The sequence below is a fragment of the Nanorana parkeri genome, unplaced genomic scaffold (genome assembly GCF_000935625.1).
Source record: "Nanorana parkeri isolate BGI_ZX_2015 unplaced genomic scaffold, ASM93562v1 scaffold866, whole genome shotgun sequence".
Lineage (NCBI taxonomy): Eukaryota > Metazoa > Chordata > Amphibia > Anura > Dicroglossidae > Nanorana > Nanorana parkeri.
Window position 1 is genome coordinate 482,595 of NW_017307134.1, and position 19,652 is coordinate 502,246.

Sequence of the window (19,652 nt, forward strand, 5' to 3'; positions counted from 1 at the left end):
GTTGGGCTGGTCAGTGTTTTTACATTAGTTGTAGCTGCTAAATTTTAGTTTTTTCCATAGGTGCTCCCTAATTATCAATGTAAATATACTTATACATCATTCACACCAGCCACACTGAGCATGCCATTGGTCGCACAGTACTGATGCACCAAGTGAGAGTTCATTCCGTTCCAACAGCCACAGTGTGGTATTGGTGCCGTGGATCACATCGAACCACACTGTTCTGAAATGATGTACTGCCCACCGTACTTTTTTCAGTGCACACCTCGGCAACATAGTGATGTGAACTTAGCTGATTGTAAACAAGGTAATTGGGACTGCGCTGGGAAAGGCTGCCAGCAGAGCTCCAACACATCTGGTGTGAACGGGCCCTCATACATGGCCTTGCGATAACAATGTGCATCTCTCACAGGGTTGTAATATACAAAACATAAAGTAAAGATCACAGGATAGCAAAGTCAATGGCCGTGATGGGTGAGCAATGCCCTGTCCCACTCACCTATAACACAAGCATGCCACTAGTCATATACATGACAGGTACACTGGTAGGCTCATGCAGTAATAACACAGAGGCCATTATGGAGGTAACTGGTAGGCTCATGTAGTAATAACACAGAGGCCATTATGGAGGTAACATATACCGTGATATAGCTGGGATGCTGCTTCCACATTACACTGGGCTTGTGCATTGTCATGGCCATCTAGGATGACAGTTCTGCATGTTCATAGAGAGAAGGAAGCGCCTCTTACCCGCACAGCTCCTTCGGTGCTTCTCCTGTGGACTGTCCGCTGCCGATTATCAGGAGCAGGGCCAGCACCACGGTTCCCCGGGATTTCATGCTGCGGCCGAATCTATTCTAGAGCACAACCCCACTGCACACCGACACAATCAGCGCAAGACAGCGTCATGTGATCATCACATGACAGCCCCGCCTACAGCCCGGCACGTGATCTGGGCCTATCTCACAGTCTCCCCCTTGTGTAGGACGATGATAACAGCTGTGGTGTAGTACAAGCTGGTAGTCGCTGGGGAACTTGACCCTGTCACTAATTAATAAAATAAGCACAGGAAAATCAAATATTTTGGACACTTGCAGGGTTTTTCCTTTCTATAATGGCTTGTGGACACTAGTGATGTGCGTGGGCTTTTGACTAAGCTCTCGCAAAACTATCAGTGACCCTCCTAGCCCAATCTGCGGCAGCTGGGACATTTATCCCAACTGTCTGTGACAAGAGAAAGATGGACTCCTTAACCAGTTGACATCCGCGGTGTTAAACCCCCTTCCCATCCAGGCCATTTTAGAGTATTCAGCGCTGCGGTACTTTGACTGACATTAACCGGGATTGCAGGTGAGGTGTCAGGGGGCCATAAAACCGGCGGCCGTGCAGCAGAGGGGGGGGGCGAAAAACAAGCACATATAGACGATCGGCGGGCTATGGAGCCACCGATCGTTTATATGTGAAACACCCGGTAACGGGTGTTTGCATTGGTCGGGTCTTTTCTGCCCGTGCGTGCCCACTAGGGGGCGCGCGCGAGCAGAAAAAAATTGCCGTCTGGAGACAGCAACTCGCCAATGCAGCAGTGCCGTCCGTCCGTTTTTTTACAACGGGCGGACGGCAAGTGGTTAAAGTAGATGTGGGCAAACTCCAGCCTTCCAGCTCTGGGGAAACTACAAATCCCATCATGCCTTTGTCTCTGGGCGCTGTGGCTGTGAGGAGCTTGCAATGCCTCATGGGATTTGTAGTTCCACAACAGCTGGAGTTTGCCCACCCATGTGCCTTAAAGTATATAAGCAGAGGACACACACTCTGCCATGCTTCCTTTGATGTGGATGACCAGGGGCGTCCCCACAATGAGGCAGCCTCAGGTGGTATCTCATTGAGGAGTCAGCAGGTGTGGGGGGAGGCAGCACAGGCAACTTACAGCACCCTCCCCGAAATTCCCTTTGGACGGCTGACAGCTTGGCAGCCCTCCACCTCCCGCCCTGCTGACAAGTCAGCCCCCTTCTCCTGTCCACCTCAAAAGGCAAAAAGGTAGGGTAGGGATGGTCCTGTGGATGGCAAATAGTGATTGGTTAGCCCCACATGTGCTTCCTTTCCACCTCCTATTTCCCTTTTATACTGACCTTCTAAAATAACAAATGCAATCGTTTAGAGGTTGGATGGAAGGTTGAGTGCAGTATAACACTTTTATACAAAAATATTATACATTTTTAATTGCAATCTATACATCGGACCAAACAAGGACATGTGAGGTGGAAAAGGGATTTGGTTTCCAATAAGGGACAGTTGGGAAGTATGCATTCAGTGCCCCTTTGTTATGTGTACTGCGGCCCTGGGAATGCTTCAGTTACAGATCATTGTGCTGGCTGTGGATGTGTCAGTGACAGTTTTGTGCGGGTTTGGATGAACATCCCTAGTTCACGCCACAATGCCGGTGGTATGTGCAGTGCGGAAAAATGTAGACATGCTGCATTATTCCACAGTGCACTGGATCGTACTGCTGTGCCGAGACCTGTATGGAGTGTCCACTTTGTATACTGACAATAAAGTTAGAAGAAAAAAAGTAAAGAATGTGAAAATAGCACATCACACCGCCTCCAGCCAGACCTTAGCACACTAGCCCGCAACCTAAATAAAAACCCAGCTTTTTAGTGTTCCGGTTTGTGTGAACGAGAACTAAATGATTATAAAAGACATAAAAACTTGAAAATGCATTCGTGTTTTAAGTGTGGGGAACGGGAAGATGTATACCCCACTGACTAGTATTGATGGCAGGGGTTTTTACCCTACGAACCAACAAAACTAGGGCATGGGGGGAATCTTTCCCACCGATCACCAAGGTTGAGGGGGGTTGTTCCCCACTGGAACCCAACACTTAGGGAAGGTTCATTGTTCCCCAATGATGCCAGGGCAGTCTTCCACTGATGATGAGGCATTTGTTCTTCTCACAGACCAACAACATTTTTCCCTCACCGACTCCAGGTAATTTGTTTCTACCATTGACCAATACAGAGGCATTTTTTTTCTTCCTATTGATGCCAGGACAATTCTTTCCCTCTGTAGCGCCCATCACCTTTTGTGATGTGACTACTATGCATTTAGTGATAGCCAAGGTTGTAGACAGCCTGGCTGGATTTGTAGTGGCGATTACATGGTTAATCCCAGGTGTCTAGCCTTGCCTGTACCCCTCTGGGCGGGGCGTTACTCTGTCATATTGAGGGACAGCCAATGGTGGACATTGTAATGTATGTACTGTACAGCAGCCAATCACTGGGCTTTTCTCAGCCAGTGTTGCATGCTGGGACAGACTACATATATTAGTGGGAGCTGCCATGTGCTCTCTCTCTCTCGCCTGGACCAGCCATTGATTAGGGCTGGGTCCTGTTCAGCCTGCCCCCCCATATTAGGCCGAGGCCTGGGGGTGGGCATAGGCATAAGTGAGGGAAGAGGTTTCCCTGAGGCATCCAACATGGAGGAGGCCTGAGAGATGGAAAGAGGAAAATAACCAGGACCAGTGCAGGCTCTTGAAGTGCCCTGGATCTATGTGGACTTCAGCGCAGGGTCGGTGTTTCTTTCCTGAATTGAGGATCTGCAGGGCTACTTGGACAAGGTCCGGTGAGTCTGGAGCTTCTGATGGTTACCCCTAGACACCTGGAACCCCTATACCCTGTCTCCCAAAGAAGATGTTCAATAACCTGTTTCCTTAGCATTCTAATACTGAAGTGGACATCAATTTGTGGGCACCAGAAGAGGGCGGTTAGTGCTAATGGGCGCAGCTGGAAATCAACCACTAGACCGACTAGATGTGGACCGGGCAAACAGCGTCTCCCTGTGGGGAGTTATCTAGGGTTGCCACCTTTTGTTCAAGCGAAACCCAAACACTAGCGTCACACACAGCAAATTTGTTTTTCTGGAGAATAAAGAGGAGAGGCAGCCAGGGGAGGGAGTAAGGAGACCAGCCATAGGTCGCGACGGAACAATGTGAAACTACGGGGGCTGCCGGAGGCTACCACGTCGGCAGGCCTCCGCCCTACAGTTACGGCCATCCTCAATACCATCCTAGACAAGGCCCCGAACTCCCCCCTGGAGATAGACCGAGTCCACCGCGTGGGAGGGCCTAGACCCGACGGAGACCTGAGGCCTAGGGACGTCCTCTGTCACGTGCATTTCTTTGCTGAAAAAGAGGCCATCATGCGCACGGAGTGGCAGAAGGGCCCCATCCCCTTTGATGGAGCGGACATTACCATCCTCCCGGACCTCTCCCGCCGCACGCTTCAGATGCAACAGACCCTACAACTCCTCCTCGCTGAGATTCGTCGGGCCGGAGGCCTCTATACCTGGGGATATCCCTTCAGCTTGAATGTGCGCCGCAATGGCCGGTCCTTCCTACTACGCCACCCGACCCAATTGGAAGATCTCTTCGCGTTTTTGGAGCAGTCACCGGTGGAGATACCGAACTGGCTGAGCCCCGACTTAGACACAGAACACCGACCTCTACCACAACGGCGCCACCGCCGCAGCACCTCTTGGACAAGGCCCAGGGCCTCCCGTCCTGCACCCACAGCTAACGAACCCTGATCCTCCCGGTCACTACACATCACCCCCTGCCGGTCTCAGATACTGCCGTTCTAAGCTGGACACCCTGACGATCACCACCGGAGAACACTTTATGCCCTAGTAGAACTTGCCCACTTGACATCACAGCTCATCCCCGGACTCTCCTGAGGAACCCTTACTAGCGAGACCCCCTCAGTCTCTCGCTGGATCCTGGCAATATACGCCCACCTTGAGGGCTCTCCTAGGAGGACATATTATGGGGTGTCCACTCCACCGTTACATTTTCTGTTGCAAATGTTACTGTTGTTATCAGAGTTTGTAATTTTTTAGTTTATTGTTTTACACTTAATTATGCCATGATTGATGCCTTTGTTGTTGACGTTGGGAACATGTTCGCATGTCCCTCCTCATGCGATTCCTGCTGGCTCGAGGGTAGCACCTCATAATGTTTGGTTTTACCCCTACTGTGTTTCCCGGTTCGCAGGTCGTACCACCACCTTCCCCCACATAGGCCCTCGGTACCACACCGGCCCTCGCGGACCCTTGACTCCCCTGTAGGACCTGTGGCGGTCCGACTGGCTGGTTCTCCAGCACTTTAGTTGCTGTCACCCGCAACCCCCTCAACTAAACTCCCGCACATCTCTTTTTCTTTCCCCTCCCCCCTTTTCCTACCCCCCACTCACCCACCTTTCTCATTTCCTCCTTCTTCCTCCCATTCCTCCCTCTACCACTCCCCCTTCCCCTCCTTTTTCAGTTTTCTTCTCCTTTCCAGTCTATACCCCCTATGGTCCTTGGAGATGCCCCCTCTTAAGGTCCTCTCCCTAAACGCCAGAGGGCTCAATGTTCCGGAAAAGCACACGATGCTTCTCCGAGACCTCCACCGCCAACGAATTGACGTGGCGCTATTCCAAGAGACCCACTTCCAGACTGACCATATACCCCGACTGGGTGACCGAAGATATCCCACCGTATACCAGGGCAGCTCGCCCGATAAACGCTCAAGAGGCGTTAGCATTGTTCTCTCTCATTCCCTCCCATGGTTGTTTCTAGATAACTATGCTGGGGAAGAAGGCCGGGTACTCTTTGTGAAAGGCACTATTGACTCCCAAACAGTTACTATAGCCAACGTATACCTGCCAAACCACGACCAAATCACCTTTCTCACACGAGTCCTGTCCCGTCTGGCTGACTTTCGTGAGGGGCTCCTCATTTTGGGAGGGGATTTTAACTTTGTCCTCGACCCTCGCCTGGACTCTTCCGCGTCCTCCTCCCTTCAGTAAGTTGAACCGTATTAAAAAGTGCTTCTTCGACCACCAACTAACTGATGTATGGCGCATACAGCACCCTTCGACGAGAGACTACACCTTTTTCTCCCATCTTCACCAGCGTTATACCCGTATGGACTTCTTCTTTGTCCACCATAATCAGCTCCCACGTGTCCTTACCACAGATATTGGAAACATCACCTTTTTGGATCATGCCCCGGTCATTCTCACGTTCTCCGTCGCTGGCCCTCCCCCGGGAGCGTGGCAGTAGAGGCTCAACGAGTCTCTTCTGCACGACCCCGGCATCTCCGCCTCCCTGGAGCATGACTTGCGCCTCTTCTTTGCAGAAAATGCTACCCCGGAGGTGTCCCCCCTACACAGTGTGGGAAGCCCACAAAGTGACGATCAGAGGGATCCTTATCGCTCACGGCGCTAGGCTCAAGAAACAGAGACTGACCCTGATCACCGAACTCCTCACCCAGATTCGCCACCTCGAATCCAGACATAAGACCCAAGTGGACACGACAGTTGGAAGGCAATTATGCACCTTGCGGGAACAACTCAGGACTCACTGCCTCGACCGGGTCAAGGCCTCCGTTGCCAAGTGTAGACGCTCATTTTATGAGTACGGCAACCAATGTGGTGCATATTTGGCTAGAGCCATACGTCAATGCCATGCCAGACACCATATCCCCCTCATTATTAAACAACCAAATACCAGATTCACCAAGCCCGCAGACATTGCCTCCGCCTTCAGCGAATACTATTCGTCCTTATATAACCTATCCCCCACCACCCTCACCCAAACACCTAATCCACGATTGACATGCATAACCAAATATATAGCGGACTCAGGCATGCCCACCCTGGATCCTTCCATCTGCACGCTATTAGAATCCCCGATCACCCCCCTGAACTTGAACGCGCCATCAAAACCTCCCAGTCTGGTAAAGCCCCTGGCCCTGATGGATTCACTCTCCACTACTACAAACAGTTCCTGCCCCTTCTCTCGAGCCCATTCTTATCGGCCCTCAATTCTCTGCGGGAGGGCGATCCTGTCCCACCCGAATCACTCCTTGCCCACGTCACGGTCATTCCTAAGGAGGGCAGAGACCCTACCCTTTGCCCTAGTTACCGACCCATCTCACTCCTAAACGTCGATACCAAACTATTCGCCAAGATTCTCTATCACCGTCTATACCCCCATATACCAGATCTGATACATCTAGATCAGGTAGGCTTTGTCCCAACGAGGGAGGCTAGGGACAATACCACCCGTGCCATTGGACTCATCCACTCTGCCCTGTCGTCCGCCCCTCCCTGCGTCCTACTGTCCACCGACGCGGAGAAGGCGTTCGACAGGGTAGACTGGGATTTCCTTACCTCCACTTTGGACGCGGTTGGTCTGGGCCCCTTCATGAGGACCTGGATACGCTCGCTCTATTCCAACCCTTCTGCGAGGGTCCGAGTGAACGGGGTCCTTTCTCCTCCTTTCCACATTTCGAATGGCACCCGCCAGGGATGCCCCCTCTCTCCCCTACTCTTTATCCTCACCCTAGAACCTTTCCTCAGAACTATCCGCTCTAATCCTGATATAAAAGGGATCCAGAGGGGACATGCCCAACACAAGGTGGCCGCTTTCGCAGATGACCTTCTGTTCTTCCTCACTTCCCTTGATGTCTCCCTTCCGCTACTATTATCCGAAATAGCCAAGTACGGCGAACTTTCCAACTTCTTAGTCAACTCGCACAAATCATCTGCCATGCACATTTCCCTCTCGGGACCCCGGCTGCAACGGGTGCTAACCAATTTCCCTTTTAAGTGGTCCCCGATATCCCTGAAATACCTGGGAGTACATCTCCCGCGACACCTTTCACAGGTATACCACCTCAACTTTCCACCGCTACTTACCGCTATCACTTCCGACCTCAAGACTTGGTCTAAGGGCACTTTCTCCTGGATGGGGAGGTGTAATATTCTTAAGCAATCAATACTTCCTCGCCTTCTCTACCCAGTCCAAGCCCTACCAATAAGGATCTCGTCGTCCTTCTTCCGACGACTGAGAACCCTATTCACCTCCTTCGTCTGGGCGGGCAAACCTCCCCGACTCAAATATAATATCCTTCACATGCCAAAACGCTCCGGGGGTATGGGATTGCCTGACCTCCACTTATACTACATGGCAGTTTACCTCACTCGTGTGGTGGACTGGTGCCGTAACCGAACATCCAAACTATGGACGGACCTTGAACAATCCTTTTCTCATGTTCCACTCTCAGGCCTCCCTTGGTGTTCCTCACCCTTGCCACAAGCCGTACAGACGCATCCCACCATCATGCCCACGCTGCAGCTAGCCAAATCCACCTTTATCCAATACGCCCTTTCTCCCGACCCCTCACCTCTGCTCCCGATCCTAGGCAATCCAGCCTTCCCACCGGGATCGGAGGACCCCAAACTCCGAACTCTCAAATCTCCGGGTAAAGAAAGGGCACTTAATTTCCTGACGGGGGCTTCCTGGTCCTCAGGGTTCAGGGTTCCCACCCGCCAAGGTCCCGCACCTCTGGACCCGTGGAGAACTCAGCAACTTTCCCACTTCCTAAGATCACTGCCACCCCCCGCGCAGCTCTTCAGAGCCCTGACTCCATATGAGTCGGAATGCACCCGACAGGATCCTGCTCACCATGTTCTCTCCATGTGCTACAAACAACTCATCTCTGGCTCTTCTGACCCGAAACCATGGTTCCTTACGAAATGGGAGGAGGACCTGGGAATCCGATTTAGTTCGGAGGAAAGCGGGAAGCTCCTCACACTCTCTTACCAATCGTCGATCAGCAATAAATACCAGGAGTCAGGTTACAAGCTGGTCACCAGATGGTACAGGACTCCTCAACTCCTACACTCTATGTTCCCACAGACATCCTCCCACTGCTGGCGATGCGGGGCTCCGCATGCTGACATACTACATATATTTTGGTCTTGCCCCTCCATCCAAACCTTTTGGGATCAGGTCTACGTCACAATCCAGCGGTTCACTGATTCCCCGGTACCTCGAGACCCGGCCTTCTTCCTCCTACACCACAACACTACCTCACTCAAGACATACAAACGTTCAGTGGTGCGACACCTGATCAACGCAGCCCGGGCCTGCATCCCGGGCCTTTGGAAGAAACCTGAACCCCCCACCATCCACCAATGGCTGGACAGGGTACATGACATATACCTCATGGAGGACCTCACGAGCTCACTCAACAACACACCAGCCAAATTCCGGAGCAATTGGTTCTACTGGATTAAATTTCTCAACTCTCCAGAGTATGCGGCCTTACACCAAGGACACACTGGGTAGATCTCCAGGACAGAACACACCCTACGCCTCTTCTCCGCTCTCTCCTCCCCACCTACACTGAATCCCCCTCTTTCCTTTACTCCCCCCCAACCTTCCATACCGTGTATTCCTCATACCCCCCTCCTTCCTACCTCCCTATCTCCCCGCAACCCCGATGCTGCTCTGCTTTCAGATAGAGCTGAGACCCGATTTCATACCTACATTGTAGAATCCTGGCTGAAGAACCTGAACACCTCTCTTTGCTATCCTTTGTTAATGACACAACCAGGGTCCTCGCTTATATCTCCTACAATTCCTGCAAGGGCCAAATTGGATGTACATGTCTTCATTTAATCTGCATTGCTTCCTTCACCTTGCCCCCATGGGCCCATGTGGGGCCACTGTGATACCTTGAGTCTCTGACTTTGTATTTTTTATGTATTCTTTGTACTTCCCTTTCCCCCCTCTGTGCTACCCTTGGAAAATTGTGAAAACCTTCTCGAAATAAAGAATTTGTAAAAAAAAATAAAAATGGTAATGATGTGGCTTACGTAGTTTAATCAGATCTATGTAACCAATCTGTACTCCTTCCACTAGCGATGCCACAGACACAGAGTCGAGGTGTTGTAGAGACAACACACTTCTCACCAGCACATGCCATTTAGCAAGCATGGACAGGGCGGCCAAAAGGGGGGTACAGGCAGCTCCCCTCAACCTGGCCATCAGGTCAGCAGGGGGGCCTGGGCTGACCTTGGAAGCAGGCATGATGCCAAGAGTCTATGGATATTAAGAAAGATATTCAGCGCTTTTTATTCAGCTGCATTCACATTAAGTTCTGAAATATCTGCAAAAGTGGCGAGGCAGGAGAATTAGTTGGTCAAAGAGATAAAAGGGGAGGTAGGATGCCGTAAAATATCATCCTCAAAGAGCTTTGTTTTGTGGATGAGCTTGAGCCTGTGTACAGCGCTGGTCCAGCCACACATCTCTTTCTCCTCCTTCCCGCCGCCCGCAAATGCCCGCACAGCTATGTAAGACCCCAGCTCCCAAACAGCCGTGGTGAGATCCCGCCACCCGCATCTGCCCACACAGCCATGGTGAGACCCGCATGCAGCCCTGGTGAGACCGCACAGCCATTGTGAGACCGCACAGCCCTAGTGAAACCCACACACAGCCCTGGTGAGACCCGGCCACCCGCATCTGCCCAACACAGCCATGGTGAGGCCTGCATGCAGCACCAGTGAGACCACACAGCCATGGTGAGACACACATGCAGCACTAGTGAGACCGGACAACTATGGTGAGACCCACACGCAGCACTAGTGAGACTGAACAACCCTGGTAAGACCACACAGCCATGGTGAGACAGCACAGCCCTGGTGGGACCTGCACACAGCCCTGGTGGGACCTGCACACAGCCCTGGTGAGACCCGCACAGCCCCGGTGGGACTCACACACAGCCCTGGTGAGACCTTCACGCAGTCCTGGTGAAAACTGAAAGCAGCCCTGGTAGGGCCGCACAGCCATGATGAGACCTGCACGCAGCCCTGGTGAGACCCAAATGCAGCTGTTACGTACCTTTCGGAGCTTGAAGTGATGAGTAAGGCCTGTCTTACATTTCTGGTCCCAAGACCCCTGGATAGCAGAGCAGGGGAATCGGGGTACAAAGGGGCACGAGTGCCTGAAGACAGAAGTGCAGGCTCAGATGATGACTAAAGATTAGCAGACAATGCAGTGGATGCAGGTCTTATGACTGTAGATTGGCAGGCAACAAGGAGAATGCAGATCTGATGACTGTAGATTGGCAGACAATGCAGCGGATGCAGATCTGACAACTGAAGATCGGGTGGAGGGGAGGTCAGGAACAGGCCCGTGTGAATACCAGGCAGGCGATGCAGTACCAGGCAGAAGACAGGATCCTAGTTGAAGAACAGGCCAAGGTCAATACCGTGAAGGCAACTTTTTTCTTTTTTTTTAGCCCAAGGAGCGTACTCGAAATGAATCCCCTGTAAACAAAAAAAGTGAATCGTGAAATCACAACACACAAAAACATGCACAAGGGTGCTTTGGTCCTTTCTAATGAAAGGGCCACAATTTTCCTGATCCCCCGGGGGGTGCAAGGCTCCTGACAGGTACAAGAATGACTCAGGCCCACCAACCCGGAGGCCGGCGGACCCCGATCCTCTGGGACCTGCCGAAACAGGTCCACCAAGTACTAGGTTGGGGGCTCACCCGAAGGGAGACCCCCAGGTGGGAGAAGGCAGAGGGGCCCATGTGTAGGTCACAGAACCTCCTCCCAAACTTCAGGAACAGGCCCTAAGGTACCTGCACTGTCCGTCATCTGTGAGAGTCAAAGTGCCAAATCGTGCATAAAAAAAGTGCATAAATAATCTAGTGCCAGTGCACAACGCTGACAGGCCTTAGGGGCCGGAGTGCGAAAATATTGCTCCAGGACTAGCCAAAAGACCTGTCCACGTGGTACAAGAACAGCAGGCAGAAGCCTGGTAAGACCTGAACGCAGCCCTGGTGAGACCGTACAGCCATGATGAGACCCGTATGCAGCCCTTTTGGGACCGCACAGTCCTGGTCAGACTCGCACGCAGCTCTGGTGAGACCTGAATGCAGCCCAGGTGTGACCAAACACAGCACTGGTTAGATAGTACAGCCCTGGTGAGAACCGCACAGCCATGTTAAGACAGCACAGCCCTAGTGAGACCCGCACGCAGCGCACGTTGCCTTCAAATGCAGCCCTGGTGAGACCCCACAGCCCTGGTGGGACCACACACAGCCCTAGTTAGACCACACAGCCATTGTGAGACCCGAACGCAGCCCTGCTTAGACTCGCACACAGCCCTAGTGAGATCTGAACGCACCCCTGGTGAGACCCGCACACAGCCCTGGTGAGACCGCGCATCCATGGTGGGACCCGCACAGCCTTGGTGAGACCCGCACCAGTCTCTAAGACTTTCACCATTTTTCTACCTCATCTCACTCCACCGAGACAGAGGGTGCAGGTTTTCAGGGGCCTGCCCTGATGTTGGGGTGAGGAGGATCTGTGGCCACAACGGGTCTTTTTCCTTCCCCCACACACAATTTTCTCTCCTCGGGAGAGTCCCTACCTAGTGCTTGGTGAACTGGCTTTGGCTGGTCCCTAAGGATCAGGGTCCGTCTGGCTTAGCGGCTAGGTGGACTAGAGTGCCTTGCCCCTGTCAGGAGTCTTGCGCTCTGGGATGTTCAAGGATATTGTGGCCCTCTTTTTCAGAAGAGGACCAAGCACCCTCATTCCCTTTTTTGTGTGCAGTGATTTCAATGTTCACAGGGATTTGTATCACTAAGCATTTGTATCTCTTGACTTGTTTTATCGTATCAATATATTTTTGGAAGTGAGTTCTCCACAACTTGACCCAGTATTTTAAATGAGGTCTAGTATACACAAATACAGACATCCCAACGCTACGGGATGCTGCGGAAGTCTCGTGCTATAAGTTAGGGGCTCCCTGATGCCCACATTGACAGCAACAGTGGGCGGGTGCCATAGCCAGCCTGCATGTACTTTTTTGCGACAAACGGCACTGGAATTTTTACCTGCGATCGTGGCGGAATCACAGCGGTAAACCACCCGATCCGCCCCACACGACTAGGTTGCCATTAGAAAATAATGGCATCGCCAGAGTGATCAGCAGTGGCGGGCGACTCCGTGACCGCAGGCAATCTGCTCGGTCACAGATCGCGCAGGTGTGAACCTGGCTTTAATGGGATCATATCCGGGACCAAGGGAAAAAGACTCAGGCTCCTTTTTTGCGATGAGCAAAACGTTTTTTTTTTTTACAGCCGTGGCTGCACACAATCGTTTTGCAGCAACCGGGTGGATTTCTTATGGCACCGCAAGCGCTGTTAGCATTTGCGCACAATTCCAGGATTGCACGGCGATCATGCATGAAGCCGCAATGATCGCAGCGCAATCTCGCAGGGCCTAAATTAAGTCCTTGCAGGTTGGGATGTCTGTAAATATAAAACCAAACTGTTAGGTGAGTTATGTGTGAGGAGTGTTCGCTCATTAGGATTCGAGAACATGACATCCGTTTATCTCAGTCGTTACTCGTTACAGTAACGTCACAGCCCAGAAAGAACTGACGCGCGCTCCCGTGCAGCGTGTAACAGAAAGAATCTTCGTGCACATCACACGTGCACGCGTACACCAATTCGGCCCTAGAACATTCTGTGCGCTGTACGTTCACCGACCACGCCCTTACCCTATGACGTAGACACGTTCTTAACTCATTCGCTCCCGGCACGACACGCGCCCATCTTCTTGTGCCTTCTTTCCCTCTTGTGGAACTTGAGGGGTGTCTGAATTGGGCGGGGCCTAGTGACTCTGCAGCCGTGAAGGGGGCGGGGTTACCCATCGTGCAGTGGGGCTGGGCGGCGGTTGTAGAGCACGTTGTAGCGGGTCTGTAGCCGGGATACGTGCAGCAGCAACATCATGGAAGGCCCGTTAGCCGTGTTCGGAGAGCGCAGCACCGGGGATGCCGTCAGGAGCCAGAATGGTGAATACACGTACTGAGTCAGAGGGGCCCCAGTCTCATCACAATGAAGGGGGGGGGGAAGGTGCGACCATGCCGGGTGCGATGTGTGCAACACGGAGGCCTTGATCTTTGTATTGCCGTATGTACGCCAGTGCCCGGTATCAGGGGTTTGTGATTAGACGTGCTTCATTTTAGCTGAGCAGGGATCTCCATAGATCGCTCCTTGTAGTCATACACTCCCCACACAGGGACATCTGCTAAAGACATCTCTACATTGTGCTTGGCAGTGCCGTGTTGTAGTCCTAGTATGTGTGGCAGACGTTTATCACCCTCTAGAAAGTGATCTGTAGTGAATCGCACTTACGAGGGTGATTGAGAGCCAGTTTATAGGAGTTCACCAGATGATACTGCATTGCAATCAGCATGCCGTTGCGGCGAGGTCCCATTGTCTGCAATTGTTGTATTCAGCGAACAACACTGCCTGGCAAGTGCAATATGCTGTGCCATGTTAGGGTGGGGGATGGTAAACTTGTGGATGAACTATCTATTTTTACCACCAGTGGGAGTGAGGCCTAACTGCAGCCGAAACCTTTTTAGGCCCTTTTCACCTCAGCAATTAAATGTATGACAAGATGATTTGCTCTTTTCTATGGGGTCTGTACACATGACAAATGCATGCAATGTGCATTATTGTGGGTTTAGATGACAAGACCCTGCGAGATGACAAGACCCCCCTAGCAATCTACACTTGTTTGTAGTAGATTTCCTCTTTGTGCAGTTGTCACAGGGGAACAAAATGACAGAAAATCTTCCTAAAACTAGTCGCACTTTCCAATCTGGTTTGTACAATTTCTACACAATCGCCTCTGTATTTGCCAAACACAGTATGGTAGGAGTGTTCCTAAACAGTGAGGCCAGGTTCACACCTGGGCGATCCAGGGACACGCGCCCCTAGACCGTGCGGTTGCCGTGCAGCCCCATTGATTTCAGTGGAGTTATATCTGCGTGGCAGTCGCTGAGGTTTGTGACCCACGATGTGTGGCCTTTTTCAGTCGTGATTGGGGCCAGATTGCAGGGGTGGGAAACCGTGCAATCTGCCTGCTGTGACTGGGGTGCCATTAGAAAAGAATAACACCACCAGCTCGATCAGCGGCTGTGCGGTTTCGTGCACGATTGCCGCGTGGTCGCAGATTGCCAAAGAGTTAGCTGGCCCTCAAAGGCATAGTCCAGCTTTGTGAGCTTGTTCTATGTTGCATCCATATTTGGGATATAACATAAAACGTGGTTTCAAAACCCCCCCCCCCCCGCTTACCTAAATGGCAGGCTGCTGTCGGAATACAATGGAAACGGCCGGGGATTCCTTGATCAATGCTCATAAGCATGGAAGGAGGAATCTCTTATATTTTCTTTGCTCAGCCCGCAGGTTGAACAAAGAAAATATAACTGTGTATGGGCAGCTTTAATGTGAGCCCCAAACCCCGTGAAGCAGCGTCTTCCTTTCACAGGAATCTGCAACTGGGAAGATGTCAACCCAAAACAGAAGGTATGCACCTATGGGGTAAGGGGGTAGGCCATGCAGGAGGCTGTGCATTGCTCCTGCGACACACTTCACCTTCCTTCTCCACTCTTAACCATTTTGTGCTGGGTGAGTGACCCGTTACTGTCTTTGTACTAGAGCTGTGACTAGAAAGGTCTGCAGCCACAGATAGAACACCCATCATTAGTGGTAATATATTAGTTTGTTACAAATGGCCAAGAAACACCCCCCCCCCCCCCCCTTAATGTTTTGAGTACAGGATTTCTTTCCTATCCCCCCATTTTAGTACCTCTTTTTCACTGCTTGGAACTGGCGGCTATGCTAATGGGGAATAAAAACCAGTTATCATCCGAATGGGAAGATGTCTATCTTCTATGTGAAATAACAGAACACAAAACAGTACTTGTGTAGTACAATGTAGCAAACCTTTGTACTGGAATTGTTTACAGTGTGTTGCTTAGTAATTTATTCTTGTTTCTTTCAGGGTTTACATTTGTCTGTTTTTTTTTCGTTTTTTCTCTCTCAGTTTTAGTAGTATAACCTTAATTTTGTTTTCTCTAGTCACCTTCCAGGAGAGCATGAGAGAGATAGGCTCCTCCCACCAGAAACAGGAAACGCATCACCCACACCTAAAATAAGAGTACCAGCCTAGCACACTTCAGTTATTTTGTGTTTCCTCCGGCCGAGCAGGACATCGTAACGTTTGTTATTTTTTTTGTTAGGCATTCGTGCTAGTGAGCAGGGGCTTCCCCCCGGCATGGAGTACAGCAAAGGGTCAGTGGACCTGGGTACCCATGACGGGGGACTTCCAGGGCAGCCCCAACTGTCCAAATCAATGTTTAAATTGCCTATGGTTTCCTGCATAAGTGTATGCATGGCAACTAGCCCTTTTGTGTTGTGGACTCAGGGGAGTCCCCTTAGTGCAGGACCTCTGCTTCAGATTTTTTGTGGTGTTTTTTTCACTTGGCTGTAATGCAGCAGCCTCTGGGCTCCTACAGCTGCTTTCTTTCAGGGTTTACATTTGTCAGTTTTTTTCTTTTTTTTTCCTCTCAGTTTTAGTGTAACCTTAATGTTGTTTTTTTTTTTATTTCCAGTTATGGCAGCAGCATCCATTGCTAATATTGTGAAAAGCTCACTTGGTCCTGTTGGTCTGGATAAAATGTTGGTGGACGATATTGGGGTAAGTGTGTAAAAGTTTGACTTTTTTTTCTTTGTAGGTTTCATTTTAAAACTGCTAGTCAAATGGCAGAGGAATCTGTACAGGTCCTATATAATGTCAACAAGCCAGGATCAGGTGCAGAGACAGGGCAATATGTATAGGACTGTTTGCTACCTTGTCGTTCAGTGGGTATAATGAGTGTCTGGTTGGGCTGTCGGGAGATGACTACTAAGCCCCAACAATTGTGGTGTGTGCCACAATAATCAGGCAGATGAGCCTTTTTCAGGTCAATCTGCGTCAGACTCTGCATAGAACACAGACCAGATCACTCCTAATTAACCAAGGAACTTGTTACCCTGTTAATTCCCTCCCCCCGCCCCAAAGTGCATTAACACAGAACACTGGAAGAGCATAATAATTGGCCCTAACAGTCCCCTTGTGACCATGAAGAGAACTATGTCCAAAAAAAGGTGGGGCCATAGTTCTCTCCTATCGTGATTTAAAAAAACCGATGTTCTAACCTTTAGCTGTGGCTTATATTTCTAAATATAATAAGATGTCATCATACTTTTCAAACAAAATATAAAGTTTTGTTTTGTGTCCTGACAAAAAAAACATTTTTTATTACTATTGTCCCATTTTAGTACCACTTTTTCATTCCCTAGAATAAGTGGCTATGCTAATGGGATAGAGCAACATCTGTTATTGTCTGAAGGGGGAGAAGTCTTTTCTTCTTCCTATATATGAAATAACAGAACACCTGCATTTAGGTTTGGTGTTCATTTACAATGAAGACTATGTACATACTGAGAATGTGTTGCATGTATTAACGTACTAGAATATAAAGGTGTGACTGGGTCCTGAATGTTTTTTAATGCATGATTTTAAAGAGGAATTGAGAGGAAAAATTCTTAACCCTTGCAACAGGGGTACTCCAACACTGCAAGGGATAAAGCGACATTAAAAGAGAACTATGGGGTAAGTGTTTTTCCCCATAGTTCTCTTTAGGGTAACGGGAAGACATATACTAACCTCCTCCCGTGACCCAAAGCTTAGTATAGTGTGGGCTTATCCCCACAATATACTTAGAGAGCCAGGGCGGATCCCGACAATACTGTCATGATCACCCAGCTGCGTGAGTGACAGCTGGCTCTGCTCATCTAGAGGCAAAGCCAGCTGTGCCCGCCCTTTCCCGGTCCATTCCTCCACTCAGTGCTGGAGGATTGGAGGGGGGAATCCCTGCGCGGAGCAGTGACTGACCTTCACCGCTCTCTGCAAAGAGATGATCGAAAAGTGAGCGAGCAATGGTATGTGTTCTCTCACCTCTCGATCGATAGAGCCGACTTGTGTCACCTTCTTTGTCACAGGTCGGCTCTAACTATGAGGGTGAGTGGAAATCACTCACCTTATAGTTCTGCTTTTTAAACCTTTGGTGGTGAGGTTTTCAATTTCCTCATTCTCAAGTGGTATCCAGACCGCAAGCTACTGCTGTGAATGCACCCGTACATGCACGGCCACAGCTGTACCTAACTGTGTGCGTCCGGCCATGCCCTCACCCTTGCAGTCACAACTTGACCAAGCAGACGGAGCCTATGGCTCCTCTGCCCTCTGTACTGTACCCTCCCCTGCAACCAGGAAGTTCGGGTTAACCCATGTAGTCATGGCGGAGAAGACTAGTGACTGCCGGGGGGGGGGGGGGTTAGAAAAGTGCTGGGTGTTTTTTGCCTTGTGCAGAGAATGCATTAAAGCAAAAAACACCCAGCCTGTGATACTACTTTTAAGTGCTCCTTTTTGTCTAGGAGTAAAAAAGTTATACTCACCCAACCTGACAATGTCCTGTTTTCTTTGAAAGAAAAAAAAATACAATACATTTTATGAATGGGCAAGTAGCGCGGAGAGGTGGGCAATTGGTGTTGAGCACTTCACTGCTCGAGTCGCATCCCTCACTCCCTGCAGGGTCTGGAAGCTGGGCATTATGTGTAAGATTTTTATCCCTTGCAGCAGCCCTCCACACACAGCTTTTTATTGATTTATGCACCCAGTGTGCTATGATTATTATATTTCAGAGTTTGGCTATAAACTACATGTTTGCCTTTTCATTTGTTGCATATAAAAATTGCAGTTCCTGTTGGTATGAGGATTGACTCGCAGGGGCTACTTTTAGTTTAATGAAAACTATCCTTTTCAGTAAGACCTTTTTATGTCTGAAGCAACGCTTGGCACCAAAGAAAGTGTAGTAACATAGTCGGCATGGATATATATTGTGATGAGCAAAAAAAAAACATTTGTTTCATGTATAATCTTCCAGGATGTAACTATAACTAATGACGGAGCAACCATTCTGAAGTTGCTGGAAGTGGAACACCCAGCCGCCAAAGTCCTTTGTGAACTGGCAGAACTGCAAGACAATGAGGTCGGAGATGGAACGACATCAGTAGTAAGTTCATGGACACCTTAGATTGGCTAAACAGATTGATACATTTATGTGCAGTTGTACTGAAGTAAAACCACTTGGCTTGCTGATACTGGATCACCCTGGCAGTATAACCCTGGCAGTGCCCAGCCACATGTGCTGAACGTACAACTGCTGCGTGTTGGAAGGAACAGTACTGATGCACCGATCCTGGCACATCACACTGTTTATTTTTTTCTCTATTTCTGTTAAATCTTATTTAAATATCATGTTGTCACACTGAAAAATATACTACCCTTTTAGTTTTTTTTTAGCATACACCTTCACAGCAGAGTGGTATGAATTGTTCCGAATGAAAACAAGGCAAATTGCTTTGTCTTTGTGTTAGGAATGCTCTGGGCAAGGCTGCCAGCACAGGACCAATACACCTAATGTGAACAGGCCCTTGTGTTTTTTTAAAAATGCTTTCAGTGTTAAACAGAATTCCAGGCACACTGCTACCTACACAGTTGAACTATAGGTTTACTGGTATAGAAAAAAGAGGGTGATACTGATCATGAGGAGATCAGATCAAGTACAGTTATAAAGGGTCGCAGTGTCTAAAGTATAAAAATATATCTTTACAGTAGTTTTAAACATGAGTCAATATCATAGACTGACAAACTGCCACCTGAAACTTTCTAAATTATTGTACAACCATTAACACACTCGCTTCATAAACAGTATGTTTAAAACTACTGTTAATAAAGATATATTTTTATACTTTAAACCAACACTCCGACCCTTTATAACTGTACTTGATCTGGTCTCCTTATGATCAGTATCACCCTCCTTTTTTTTTTTTTTTTTTTTTTCTGGCCTGATCCATGA

General features: G+C 49.7%; 2 protein-coding genes across 2 annotated transcripts in view; one reads left to right on the top strand and one right to left on the bottom strand.

The window, feature by feature from the left end:
* The window catches only part of IGF2R (insulin like growth factor 2 receptor), a 120,202-nt gene extending 119,363 nt beyond the window's left edge, over positions 1-839 (bottom strand). Inside the window, exon 1 of the mRNA XM_018565607.1 lies at positions 751-839. Within this exon, the coding sequence (XP_018421109.1) occupies positions 751-839 (89 nt within the window). The remainder of the gene's footprint in view (positions 1-750) is intronic.
* Positions 840-13,492: 12,653 nt separating this feature from the next.
* TCP1 (t-complex 1) overlaps positions 13,493-19,652 on the top strand; it is a 16,959-nt gene continuing 10,799 nt past the window's right edge. Inside the window, exons 1-3 of the mRNA XM_018565617.1 lie at positions 13,493-13,694; positions 16,305-16,390; positions 18,678-18,806. Of these exons, the coding sequence (XP_018421119.1) occupies positions 13,631-13,694; positions 16,305-16,390; positions 18,678-18,806 (279 nt within the window). The 5' untranslated portion in view covers positions 13,493-13,630. The remainder of the gene's footprint in view (positions 13,695-16,304; positions 16,391-18,677; positions 18,807-19,652) is intronic.